Below are 13896 nucleotides of genomic sequence, written 5' to 3'. Positions count from 1 at the left end.
ATTTGTTTTATGACGGCGAGTAGTAATGATGTTCATGCACACCGATGGTATAAAGGTGACAATAATGGTGACCAAGGCAGGGATGACAGGTGATCATGGTGGTGGCGACCGCTAGTGGCGGTGGTAGCCATGTTGGCTGCCACAGATAGGCAGTGGTAGTGACGCCTATAGTTGGTTGAGGTGCTAGTGGAGGGGTTTAGTTTGATGGCAGACAGGCGGTGGATCAACCATTGATGCGACTAGATATCGTATGATTTGTGCTTGGATGGTTAAAAAGTAGTGATATGCCAAAAAGTTTAGTTTGGGTGGCATCATATCATATGGTGTCTTAAAAGGGGCCTATCTATCTAACCTTAATTTTTTTTGTAAATGGGTTGGACTTTTATACACTACTGGGGTTGGGTTATCCACTGGGTTGTACATGGATCAGCCCATGATGATAAGCTTTCATTCCTTCCATATTTTTTGGAAAATCTAGGATTTTAGAATGGACCTTGTAAACATTTGCACTAACCATTTTTTATTATTGTTTTGAAACTCTTCAACTAAAATGTTAACCCTGAGTGTAAGTTAGGTTTTGAAAAAAGTGTATTCAACCTTTCATGTGCACAATTATAAGAGAAACTCTTGAGAAAACACTGATGATATTGTATTGAGTACCTAAACGGCTAAACTTACAGTCATCTAAACTTGTGTCGGACACCAAAGAAATGGCCTTGTAAGAGATACTTGTGTCTAGTGGTGGAACCACATCTGGGGGGTGTTAATTTTATTGAAAAATTCCGAATTTTAATTAGTGTAAAATATTGGATTTTTGAGAGTCTAGTTTCCACCGAGTTTTTGTTTAAGCTCCGCCACTAATCATACCAGAAAACTTAATTTGGTTATCATCAATAAGAAGATTTATTTATTTGTCATGATCTAGCTAGGTCATGCAAGTACACTAACTAAGGTCCAAATATCTTAAATAACAAGTATGAACATAACAATTCTCTATATATATAACTAAACAAAAAATTAATAAACTTGATGGTAATTTCCACCATCTTAAATCACCTAAAAAAACTAGCTAACCATTATTCATCTTCCACAACAGTTGGAAGTCCACTACTCATGAAACCTGGATCCATAAACTTTGCAACAAATGCCCATAGTTTATACACATCACTAAAATTGGTCAAAAATCCCAAAGAACATGTAACTACCTCAACCCGAATCAACCCACTCTCTTTTCCTTCCATTCGTATACGGCTTAAAATCGCGACACCAAGAGAGATCCCGTTTCTTTCTGCTAACTTCTGGACAATTTCAGGGTTAATTACCCTCTTGTTCTTGTCTCGGATGTTGAATGCCACTGATCCGCCCCTTTCGAATTTGATCTTGGGGCCGTATATGTGAACAAGTGGCGTGCTGGCTTGATCATTTGAACGGATTCTTAACTGTAACAGCGAGGTCACGAGCCAGTTGACCAAGAACCGTAACCGGATAGTAGTCTTGTTGAGTCCTAACATGTTTACATGATCAAGATGTCGACACGATATCTCTGGCTCTTCCCGGCTTGATTCTTGCACATTCTCACTTTCATAATCATCATCTTCAAAATTTGTAGCCAAGAAATTAACTTCTCTCCTTCCCAACAATCTGAACTCGCCCTCGGTCTCTCTACGTATGGCACTCTCTGAATTTGAGCTTCTTTCGTTAGCGGTTTCGGTTACTTCTTCAATCTCATGAACATGGTTATGGTTTGATAGATCCAAATTCTGCGAAACTGGCATAACCTCGGGGCTTTTGGTGATCTTTGAGCCTGCTTTCGGAGACAAAGGGTGTTCGGTTTTGTTCCTGCTCGTAAACCAAAAGGGCGGTTGTGGTGCGGTCGAATCACCGACAATATCAGACCCCACCGGACTCCGACCCAAATCAATCCATAACGAGTTATCCGGTGACTCCTCATCACTAAACACCGGACTTTTCAGCACATCATCAACCGAAAAGCTCTCATTCTCCTCAAAACCGAAATATTTGTCATCCTCCATCTCTGTATCGAACACTTCCCTTACTTGATCCGAAGTGTAGGCCCCAGAAAACGCCGGCATCCCAGGGCCCGCCCCATTTTCGGATACCCCATTAACTCCCATCCCGGTCAAACCCGGGCTTCCTCCAACAGAATCACTAAGATACAAAGGAAAAACCGGGTTAATCTTCACAATCCCGGACCCGGTATGCCCCGGCTGGTTTCGAAGACTTCCTATCACTGATTTCTTAATAAGAAGACACCCGAAACCACTCGGGTCATACCCAAACACTTTATAAAACGACGTTATAATAAACTCGGGCCGAAACAACGATAACCCGAGCGAATCCATATCTTTGGGCCCCAATGCACCCGCATCCAGCAACACATGCCAATTGTTTTGCTGAGCCAATGACATCCACTGGTACGAATATTTCGCACCCGTAACTCTCGACTGGACCGGAAAAACAAACAGCCCCGCACCCGCACCCGAACCCGAACTCTTCTTCTTTCTCTTCTTTCCAGTAATCTGTTGTCGCAAATCGGTTGAACAAACTTGTAAACTTGGCCATTTAAACCAAGCGTTTTGAACCTTGGCACCCTTTTCTTTAGCGTATTGTGCCATCCAGTTAACAGATTGGCTTTCATGATCAAACATTGTTAACAATTGTTTGTTGGTGTGAAAAGGGTATGATTCAGCTAACAGTTTGAATGCAGAGCCTCTGCTGACAGTGAAGACAAGCTCGTATTCATTCTCAGGGATGTTCATGTAATCAAGAATTCTAGTCTTGATATCATGTTCCATTGTTCCTTTAATGGCCCCACCAGAATGAGCATGATTGGTTAGATTTGCTGTGATTTCTGATAGATTGAAGGTGCATGATTCCCAATAGTGAACTGTTTGGAGAAATGAAAATAACCCAAATCCACAATAATCAAGACATACCTGAAATGAAGAAAAAAATTATTATTAGTAAATCATATTTTTTGTGTGTACAAAAACAGGTTTAAGTGGTAGGGTGACTTGGTTTCTCCAATCCCCACTTGTGTCACTTTGGTGGATAAGGCAATGATAGATAGATAGAGCCTAGCCTCCTTACAGAGGTTTTCGTCGCACCGTGTGTTACGCCAAAGAGTTCTGCTCTTGTGGTGGCACAACGACTGTCAAGTGGCAGCCGGCGGTAAACTTTCCCGGGGGAACGCCCAAGCCAAACTCTGAAGCCAGTGTGGGCCCGGTTAAGACAACATAGTCTGGCCAGAGTGGGGCAACGGGACTCTCTAATTTGGGGAGTGTGGTAGCCTAATACAAGAAAGTCGCCGTTCCAAAAAAAAATTATTAAACAGGAAACAATGTTTTGATCTGAATTCTATAATAATGACATGTTAGCCCTATTGGGTTTGGTTTTACAATGAAAAAAGATACTGCTAACCAACAAGACAACCTTAAAGAACCAACATATCTTACAGCAAAGGGTTTATGTTTTAGCTCGACGCGTTTTGACCGAACACCGGTTCTGACCCGAACCAACATAACCATTTTTTATATTTGCCCACCCTGACCCGAACCAACATCTATGCAGTTAATGCGGTGAAATATTGGATATCGGTCGAGGACCGATATTTGAGATATAGGTTATCTCGGTGAGATATCGGTGGGATATCGGTGATTTTAATACAATGCAGAATTTATATATATAGCAATTTAATACTAATAATTCAGTGATATATCGGTCAAATATCAGTTATATCGGTCAAATATCGGTGATATATCGGTTATATCGGTCAATATCACCGATAATATCGGTACCGATATTTTGACCGATGTTTGAGACCGATATTTTACCAGGGGACCGATATAACCGATATATCACCGAGATTAACTGCATAGACCAACATAACCATTTTCATATTGGCCCACCCTGCCCGACCTGACCCACAGGTTTGGGTCTGAACGGGCCGGGCTAAAAAATGGTTAGACTCCCTAAAGCAAGAGCTAATGAGGCACAAAAAACTGCAACAACTTCATTACAGCAAACGGTTTCATGAAGTTATTGCAGTTCTTGTGCCTCGTTATCGTCTGCTTTCAACCATTATTTTAGCCCGGCCTGTTCAGACCCGAACCAAAATAACCATTTTTGGAATGGCCCGCGTGATCCGAACCCGCCCATGTTGCATAACTATTCAAATTATTATAATTATAAATTAATTAATTAATAATAAACACAATACCTTAGGAAGATGATCTGACAGGTGTGAATATTCATCTGATCTCAAAAAGTCAATCTTTTCCGTTGACTTATAATCAGGATACACGATCAAAAACTTTTCAAACGATTGATCAACATCCGGGATCGAGTCTTCCAATTCAAATGTGTGATCAGCAGCAAGAGAAGTGGCTTTCAAGAACATATTTTGAGCTCTAGGTCTTGCTGACGTGTTACTATGATTGGTGGGTGTGATTTTCGGGTCAATTTCTTGATATTTAACAAGTGACCCATTTTCAGATGCTTCATCAAGAGCTTCTCTAAGCTTGTGTTCCCGGATACTCGATGGGTTTCTGCTGAATTCATCCTGACCCGACCCGTTTTGGTTTTGGATCTTCCTGTTGTTGGAGATCAAAGCAACACAGTGGGACAATGGGTTCCATAGTGAAAGACGCATTAAAACAGTTTAGTTTCATAGACTTTACAACAAGAAGAAAAGGTGATAAAGTTTATAACATACTGGAATATTATTATTTTTTTGGTTTTATAGATTGCAAAATGGAAATTGGGTCAAAGAATATGAAACTTCGAAATTGGAAGACAAGGTGGATTTAGTTGAAAGTTTCAATTTTATAATGTTTATAGAAAACCTACCAACATTAAAAGTCAATTATAGTTATCTTGGTGCAATGGTACCTAACAAACATTATGAAGTTAAAATTTGATAAAATAAAAATATTAAAATACAATAGGGGAAGAACAAAGAAAACCAACAAAAAGTGGTGAAAGATCAAATCAAGATTTGAGAATTTTATAGCGTTAAAGAGATCAACCGAAATTTTACTTTTTTTTTGGTGACATCGACTTTGAGCATATTTCGAGCAAGTCAAGTCGTGTGGTTTAAATTCTTTTATTCGGTTTAGTATTTAACTATTTATGGAGCCGTGTATAGGACATAACTAGTATTTTTTATAAAATACCATTAGTATGCAGGCATTGTATTATACTTGTTTTAGGTTTTTCTACATGAAGTGGTACACTCTCAAATGTCGCCTAAGCCATGCACGCGCAGGCCCAGACCCACACTTAAATACCACAACACTCAGGTTCTTCCAGAGTTCCTGCGCGGGACCTATCCTCGTATGGGCAATCTGGACAGCGTATGAAATACATCTAGTATAGAAAGCAGCAGCCTGTCGCCAATCAGGTAATCCCTACGAATTAGAACTGATTTTTCTTCACTACACAAAATTTTTAACTTACAAAACTAATTACATATTGATCATCTTGCAATTTAGACATATTCATTTATATATAATAATTAGACTAGATTAAAAACCTTTGTAATTAAATAAAAAAATATTAAATAGTTCGTAACTATAATCTAAAAGTTATACTTGAAATTTAGATATGTGATTGAAATTTAGATATATGTCCGACTTGATGATTCCTTTGTTTATTATATACTTAATTTGATGTACCAACTCTTCTAAGGCATTAAAGAGTAGAGTTTATTGATTTAACTTAATATACCAACTCTTCTGAGGCATTAAAGAGTATCGTTTATTATATGTGACCAACCTATTTTCACCTATCTTTGAGTTTGTGTACAATTTTAAAAGAACACATATATCTTCTCGTTTCTCTTACGTTTTTACACCCGCTTGCTTGTACCCAAAATTGGAGGTGCAAAATTCAGCCCGAGCCAAAACTCTGTCTTTCAAACGCAAATGTCGGACTGAACCATTTGAGGCCGCGTGCAAGCTACAATGACCATGTAACGACTACTGTTTAAATAAATGTGATTTCTTTGATTGTTATTAATCAACTTAATGACATATTAAAAAAGATCTTTTGGTTGAATGTAAAAAAAAAGCTTTTATTTTAAATGTAGAATTGAATTTGTTAGCTAATTTCTTATAGTATAGAGAAAATAGATATGAAAAATGAAAGAACTCTCCACTTTTTGATTCATAAAATAATAAAAAAAAAAAAAGAAACTCTGTTGTTCGGTTATCGAATACCTACCACAATCTCATTTTATTCCAAAAGATAAAACAAAGAAAAGTCGACGTAATTCTTAAGCAGATGATCATCGATGAAAGAGTCATGTCAGTAAACTTCTATTGGAACTTCTATGGATTAGGGAGTTAACTAGAGGGACTCCTAGTAGCAAAGTAGTATAAAGGGTCCAAAACGCGCCAACATAAGCCGTTGTGTTTTGGGAGTAAAAGGAACATAATCATAAAATTTCTTTTAATAAAAATAATTTCATCAAATGACCTCAACCAAACCTAAATCTTCTTATTGGTCTCTTTCGGGTGTAGATATCGGTTTAAATCAAGTTATTTTTGTTACTAGTAATATATATATATATATATATATATATATATATATATATATATATATATATATATATATATATATTAACGGCCAACAGAATTAATCCCGAGCACTCTTAGGGCACCCACTGGACCAAACGGAGTACTCTAAGAGTAACCCGAGTCCACCACCAATTCCGGGGTAAACCCAGTAACCCACCCGCCCGTAGGCACGACGGTGAAATTACCGGTAAAACCCGTTTGGCTCAAGGATCGAACTCAGGTTTCCTTTGATCTCCTATCATTGTCCACCAATGCCTCACTCTACACCAAGTGGAAGTTGAACTTGCATCTTTCAAGAGAATGCAAGTCTTTCATCACTTGATCTAGAGATCATTGGCTAATTTTTATATTTTTATTTTATAGTATTATACTATTTCTCATATTTATTAAAAAGATTCCTCTAGAATTGTAAATATAACTCCAAACCTGTATATCTAATATAAACTTCTTCGATAAGAGTCAAAATCTATCTAATAAATAAAATAATATGTTTTATAATAACAATAGTATTTATAGTCAATGTTTTTTTAATTGAACTTATTCAACACTTGTTGAATATTACTAGTGAAAAGTTAGATGGGATAAGTTTGACAATCTTAGCATTAAGAATATTGAAATTTAATATTGGCAATTTCAAAGGCTGGTGGGCTGTGGGTTCCACTATTTGAGTATAATATTGCAATCACCACTGTTACATGTCAGACTTATTTTTCAAATCTTTTTAAAAGAATCGGGAGCAGTTACATGTGTACACCACCTCACTTTCTAGACATGAGTAACAAACTTCCGGACAGCTACTAAGTCACATAAGTAAATCTGTATAGTAATACGATCCGTATGTGCAGTACGGCCCCTATGAGGTATGGCACGTCTCGAATACACGGACCGTACTGCTTGACACAGGTCGTATAAAGCATCATTTTGCAAGCTAGACAAGGTTTACTCCATGATATGTGGGCCATTATTTGTTACGACACAAGATTTTGTCAACTATTTGATATGGCACAAGACTCCGTCAATTATTTGATACGACATAAGATTCTACTAGTTATTTGATACGACATAAGATTACGTCAATCATTTGATATGAGACGAGATTCCACCAGTTATTTGATACGACACAAAATTCTCAAAAACATACTATATAAACGACTATAAAGGGGAATACTTACTCGACAAAACAAGCAAGGCATCTATTATGTGCCGGTGTGATTGAACTCGAGTTCTGGGAAGGTCAATTAGGTGAGTTAGCTTTAGGAAAGAAGTTTCATTCAGCAGGAATCGGGAAAGTAACCATACCTTTTAATGTAGCATAGATAGCAGTGGGAAAACAAACAAATGCTTCACGCAAATAGTTTGAAAAAAGTTCTAACCTCAATAAGCAGATAAGGCAGAAGGTCTTGGAGAAGAAGAACACCCTAGTAAACTGTCATAATTGCTCGCCTATTATGAACTTGACTTCAATATAAAAAGGACTAGATTGACCCCAAGAAAGAAGATTTTTTGGTAGAATGCTAAACTCAGAAGGCTAAGTAAGCAATGAATCACGGAGAAAGCTCTTTGGTTCCCTTAACTTAGTATAAGTGAGAAAGACATTCTGATTTCCTCGGCCGAAAGATCGACCTGGTTTAGCGCTTTTCATTTTTATTTTTTGGTATTGGTCCTGGCTCAAAAGGAAGACCGAAAAGGTGTACCGGTGCACTTTATGGGTGGTGAACCTTCACGCAAGATATTAGCATTTTCCACTAATCTGGTATGACATTTGTCATTATGTTTTAGTTTTAATTGTTCATGTCGCTCGAGGCTTTGATGAATTGGGTGCAAACCACAAGATGTGAGAATCTGGGTAGAAAAATATAAACTATGGAGGCCGGCTATTTTACAAAATGCCTTAACGTACGTTGCGTACGAGATTCAGTATCAACATGCGAAATTTGGTTTATAGCATGCGACTTTCATCTTTTTTACACGCGATTTCACTTTTTTTTATGTACATGCGATTTTGAGTTTTTTTGGAACATGCAATTTCCCCTTTTTTAATGTATTTTCAGTTTTTTGAAACATGCGATTTTCTTTTTTTTTTTTTGTAACATAACATGCAATTTTGTCATCGCGTACGCTTCATACGTTAAGGCATATTGTACGATATACTTTTTCATAAACTATGAGTATAAAAAAAAAATACTATACCACCCGTATAGCCTTACAAGAAAATTAAAACATTACCTAACTTCGCGAAACAGAAATCAAAACCCCTGCAAGCAAAGATTGTGAGCCAAATGAAAAGCAGCTATGGAGATGAACCAACCAACCCCTATAAGTTATTCAACAGAATAACAGAATCTGATTTTTTATCAACGAGAGAGCAATAATGCATGGTGCAATAGCGGGCATCATATTATGTATCAAGTACAAAGCTACCTCTACAATAATCTTGCAAACACTAATAATAATAATAAACCAACAAAAATTTCAAATCAAAAGCAAGATTTCCCATTATAAAAACACTTGCACCAGATTCAAATCCACCATTAACATCATCATCATCTTCAAACGGGTATTCTTCTATCTCATACATAACCCCAAAAATCTTTACCAACTCTCATCAAAAACTTACCCAACCATTTCCTCTGTTTCTTCACCTTCCGCCCCACCGTTTTCTCCGGCAAAAGACGGGTTAAGAAATTTCGCCACAAAAACCCACAACTTATACACATCTTCAGAATTTGTTAAGAACCCGAGTGAAGCAGTAACAACCTCGGCTCTAACAAATCCACCGTCGTTTCCATCGTTATTCATAGGTTTGCAAACCGTAGTATCAGCAAGATCAATCGCAGCGCGGTTCTGTTTCGTGCTCTGTATAATCCTTGCATGACAGATGATCCCAACACCAAGAGAAATCCCATGTGATTCAGCTAACTTTTGAACGATTTCTGGGCTAATTAGCCCTTTGCTTCGGTTCCTCACGTTGAATGCCACTGATGCACCACGTTCGTATTTAATTTTAGGCCCGTAAATGTGAACAAGTGGGTCTGAACCGGGTAATCTCAACTGAAGCAAAGACGTCACGAGCCAATTGACCAAGAACCGAAGCCTGAGTGTGGTCTTGTTAAGACCCGACATGTTTACATGATCAAGATGCTTGCAAATTATCTCGGGTTCTCGTCTCTCTGATTCTTGTTCTTCGTAATAATCTTCATCGTTGATGTAATAATCTTCCAACTTATTATTATCTTCCAAACCGAAAGACACCCGTTTACTTCCTTCCATTCTCCCTAACAACCTGAACTCACCTTCGGTTTCTCTACTTATAACCGCACTTTCTTTCGGCTTCTTCGTTTCGGGTTCCTCTTGAATCTCCGTATGATTCGACTTTATTTCGGCTTCGTGAGATTTTTCTTCAATGTTTTCGGATTTCTTGACATTGTGAACCGCAGCATCAAATGATAATACTTCGGTTACGTGCTGTGGTGAATCGATCTCTTTGCTATCGCCTTTCTTGTCTAAAAACAACATTATTTATTTTAATATTTCTGTATATAAAAAATACATAAATTTTCAATAAAGTTTTTATATACCTGCTCCATTGCTGCCTTTAAACCAGGAGGGTGGAGGTACAGGAGAGTTTATGATTTCGGATTGCGAGCCCAATGGGCTCTGGCCCAAATCGATCCACATCGAATTCTCAGACGACTCATCTTCACTAAAAACAGGGCTTTTCATGACCTCACCAACACAATGATTTCCGGTTTCTTCGAAAATGGGGCTAGTTGCATCATGTTCCATCTCGGTTTCAAACACATCCCTCACCTGAGACGAAGTATACGCCCCGGAAAACGCGGGTAAATGCGCTCCAGCGTGACTTTCCGACATCCCTTCACCTTTTCCGACAGCTTCATCGTCTCCAATTCCCGCCAATGCCGGCATCCCGTCCATCGAATCACTAAGATACAACGGAAAAACCGGGCTAATCTTCACTATCCCGGACCCTGCATGACCAGACTGATTCTGTAAACTTCCGATCACCGACTTTTTAATCAGAAGACACCCGAATCCAGTCGGGTCGTACCCGAAAACCCTGTAAAATGAGGTGATGATAAAATCAGGCCGAAACAGCGACAACCCTAAAGAATCCATGTCTTTCGGGCCTAACGCTCCAGCATCAAGCAACACGTGCCAATTATTCTGCTGAGCTAACGCCATCCACTGATACGAGTATTTCGCACCCGTCACACGCGACTGAACCGGAAACACAAACAACCCCGTCGACGAATCCTTCTTCCTTCTCTTCTTATTCAATATCTGTTTCCTAAGATGCGTTGAACACGGCTTCAACATCGGCCATTTGAACCACGCGCTATGCACCTTCGCACCCTTCTCCTTGGCGCTTTGCGCCATCCAGTTAACCGATTGACTTTCGTGGTCAAACATAGTCAACAACTTTTTGTTGGTATGAAAAGGGTATGACTCAGCTAACAGCTTAAAAGCAGACCCTCTGCTAACAGTAAACACAAGCCCATATTCACTCTCAGGAATGTTCAAATAATCAAATATCTTACTCTTGATATCATACTCAAGAGTCCCTCTTTCACCACCACCACCATACAAAGCATGATTCCCCAAATGTGCAGTTATTTCAGACAAACTAATAGTACAAGACTCCCAAAAATTTACACTTTGCACAAAAGAAAACAACCCAAATCCACAATAATCAAGACATACCTTATTCCCATCACTCAAATGACAATACTCATCCCCCCTCAACTCATCAATCTTCTCAGAATCTTTATACAAAGCTTCATCAAACTCAAGAACAGAGTCTTCATCTTCATAAACTCTATCAGCAGCTAAAGAAGTTGCTTTCAAGAACTCCTTTTGAGCCTGTAATCTTGCAAGTGATCTTGATCTGCCTAAACCCTTATTATCTTCTCTCTCAATTGACTCTGAAAAGTCGTCAATATTTTGTGATTTTAAGAGTGACCCATTTTCTGAAGCTTGTTCTAGAGCCTCTCGGAGCTTATTTTCCTGTAGTTTTCGACGAGCAGATGGGTCTGTTCCGGGTTGTTCATCGGTTTGACCCGACCCGAACTTTCTCCTGCTCTTTTTGTCGGAAATTAGAGATACACAGTGGGATATTATCGGTTTCCAGAGTGAAATATGCATCGAAACGTTGCGAATTTAACAGAATTTGAAGAATTTGAGGTTTTCACATCTTATTATTTTTCCCCCAAAAAGAAAAAAACGAAACCCTAGATTCAATATAAAGCAAAAAAGCACCCGATTTTGACCGGTTTTTGAAGGGGTTACAGAATTAAGAGTTAAAAACCTTTGATTCAAACTTGTGAAAGCAAAGTTAGACTATTTTTGTAGATATAGATTGTAAGACAAAAAGATGATGTATGTATGTATGTATGTATGTATGTATAAAGTAGTAAAACTGAAAGAACAGTGAAAGTGAAATGAGATTATTAGTGAGTGACCAAGAAGAATGATGTTGATGATGGAGAATGGGAATAGAAACCCTAGACAGAGGATACACGAAGAAGGTGTGAGGGGAGGGTGTGGAGTGATAATAAATGCAGAGTGGTAGCGTAATAAATGGAAGCAAGGGGTGGGTTGGGTGGAATTGAATACACTCTGTGTTCTTCAGCTTCTACTCTGGCAGTGTGGTGCCCAGAGTAATGAAACGAATCTTTCTTTCCTTTTTTTTTTTTTTTTTTTTTTTTTGAATATTGAGACGAGTGAGATGAAAGGGTTTGGTTTGTTTGATTTATTGTAGTGGCTTTTTTGCTTTCTTTATGTGAAAAAGGTTGCAGCCACTATTTATATTGTTAATTTACTTAATCATTTTTTCTTTACGTAAAAAAGGTTGCAGCCACCATTTATATTGTTAATTTATTTAATCATTTTAATATTTGATTGTTTTCTTCTTTTTTCTGATAATTTATTTATTTAATCATTATAATATTTGATTATTTTTTTTCTGATAATTTATTTTTGTAGATAATTATGTTAAATCCCCTCTCTAAGTCTTCTTTTGCCTAAAAACATAAAAAGGTGATCACCTCTATTGGGTAGAGGTAAACTATTTTTTTAATTTAAATTATGTATTTAAACAAAATAAATAAAACATAAAATACCAATTAAATAAAGACATTACATTAAACTAAACAGGAAAAAGACAACACATAAAATTAAAACTAGTATGATAAATTAAAACCATAAAAAATTACACGGGCAATTATATTTTTTGTGATCTCGTGTTTTCGGGCTAGCGTGATTTCCAACATTCTCGGTGGAACATTTTCATGTGCTTTGTTAAACGTCTCCAAACCCTTATCAAACATAAGTGCTCTCACCGTCTCTAGATGTTCATCCGCCAACACCATAAATTTTTCCTCTCGTTTTTTTTAATGTTCACCAACTCTTGTTTCATAAATTTGTATTCTTCGAATTTGTAGGATATACCACTTGACCTTTCGGTCGTCGTTGCGGGTCCTTTATCTGTTTCCTCTTTCTTTTTTTTTTTGCCTTCTTGGAGAGGGGTCTAAGTTTATGTCGGGTATACCACTAGTACCCGCTTGGTAGTTACCCGAATCTGATAACTTTCTTTTTTGCCTCGAACTACCACTATCTTCACACACAAATGGTATCGGGGCCCATTTCTCATATTTAACCACCTCCCACGCCTCAACATGAGAAAAGCCACCCGGATGTTTTTTTTGGTAATCCTTTAGCGCTTGTTTCATAACATAAGCATCGTCACTCCCGCTAGTACGTAAACGATCCTATAATAAAAATATAAATTATATTAACGTAAAAAATAACAATATATAAAGGTAAAAAAATAAAAAGTATGTAAACGTAAAAAAATATACCGCTTGATGTCAAAAGCCGTTGAATAAGTTCAACTTTCCTTGCATAGGTTTCCATTTTGAACGGACTTGATGAACGGTTCGGGTACTTCCTCCAACCGTTGCATTATAATGTTCGAGAACTTTTTCCCAAAAACCTTCATATTTTTGTTGATCGCCTTTTGTCTTGTTTAAAGTACAATGCACATACACCATGGCTAACGCCTCTTCTTGTTTTTGTCCAACTTTGACGATCCGCCTTACCCCCTTTTTCCTTTCGGTTAATCTTTGGCTTCTTCTTCAACTTCAAGTTCTTCTTCTTGTTCGACATAATCTTCATTTTCGTCTTCATCTAAGTTTTGAGTCTCAGACACAAATTCTTCTTCTTCGTTATCATTGTATATCGGAAGCATGTGTTCAACATTATCTCTTGGTGATTGAGT

At 37.7% G+C, this 13896-nt stretch overlaps 2 protein-coding genes across 2 annotated transcripts; both read right to left on the bottom strand.

Annotated features, from left to right (window-relative positions):
• Nucleotides 1-939: 939 nt before the first annotated feature.
• Nucleotides 940-4942, bottom strand: LOC110895584. The gene is made up of 2 exons (XM_022142906.2): nt 4241-4942; nt 940-2957 (listed from the first exon to the last, which is right to left on the bottom strand). The coding sequence occupies exons 1-2, from the start codon at nt 4670-4672 to the stop codon at nt 1077-1079; spliced, it is 2313 nt and encodes a 770-aa protein (XP_021998598.1). The 5' UTR covers nt 4673-4942; the 3' UTR covers nt 940-1076.
• A 3981-nt stretch (nt 4943-8923) lies between these two features.
• Nucleotides 8924-12337, bottom strand: LOC110895585. The gene is made up of 2 exons (XM_022142907.2): nt 10178-12337; nt 8924-10102 (listed from the first exon to the last, which is right to left on the bottom strand). Exons 1-2 carry the CDS (start codon nt 11760-11762, stop codon nt 9213-9215), a joined length of 2475 nt encoding a protein of 824 aa, XP_021998599.1. The 5' UTR covers nt 11763-12337; the 3' UTR covers nt 8924-9212.
• Nucleotides 12338-13896: the final 1559 nt, after the last annotated feature.

This window comes from Helianthus annuus, chromosome 12 (genome assembly GCF_002127325.2).
Source record: "Helianthus annuus cultivar XRQ/B chromosome 12, HanXRQr2.0-SUNRISE, whole genome shotgun sequence".
Lineage (NCBI taxonomy): Eukaryota > Viridiplantae > Streptophyta > Magnoliopsida > Asterales > Asteraceae > Helianthus > Helianthus annuus.
Note: the sequence above shows the minus strand (reverse complement) of the source record. Positions and strands in the feature narration are given on the sequence as shown.

What these genes read in the sequence shown, in the direction of transcription:
- LOC110895584 (XM_022142906.2), bottom strand. Translation starts at nt 4,672, where the DNA reads ATGCGTCTTTCACTATGGAACCCATTGTCCCACTGTGTTGCTTTGATC. An exon ending in TGTCAGATCATCTTCCTAAG is followed by an intron (nt 2,958 to 4,240) that starts GTATTGTGTTTA and finishes TCTTCATTTCAG; the next exon opens with GTATGTCTTGATTATTGTGG.
- LOC110895585 (XM_022142907.2), bottom strand. Translation starts at nt 11,762, where the DNA reads ATGCATATTTCACTCTGGAAACCGATAATATCCCACTGTGTATCTCTA. An exon ending in TAAAGGCAGCAATGGAGCAG is followed by an intron (nt 10,103 to 10,177) that starts GTATATAAAAAC and finishes TGTTGTTTTTAG; the next exon opens with ACAAGAAAGGCGATAGCAAA.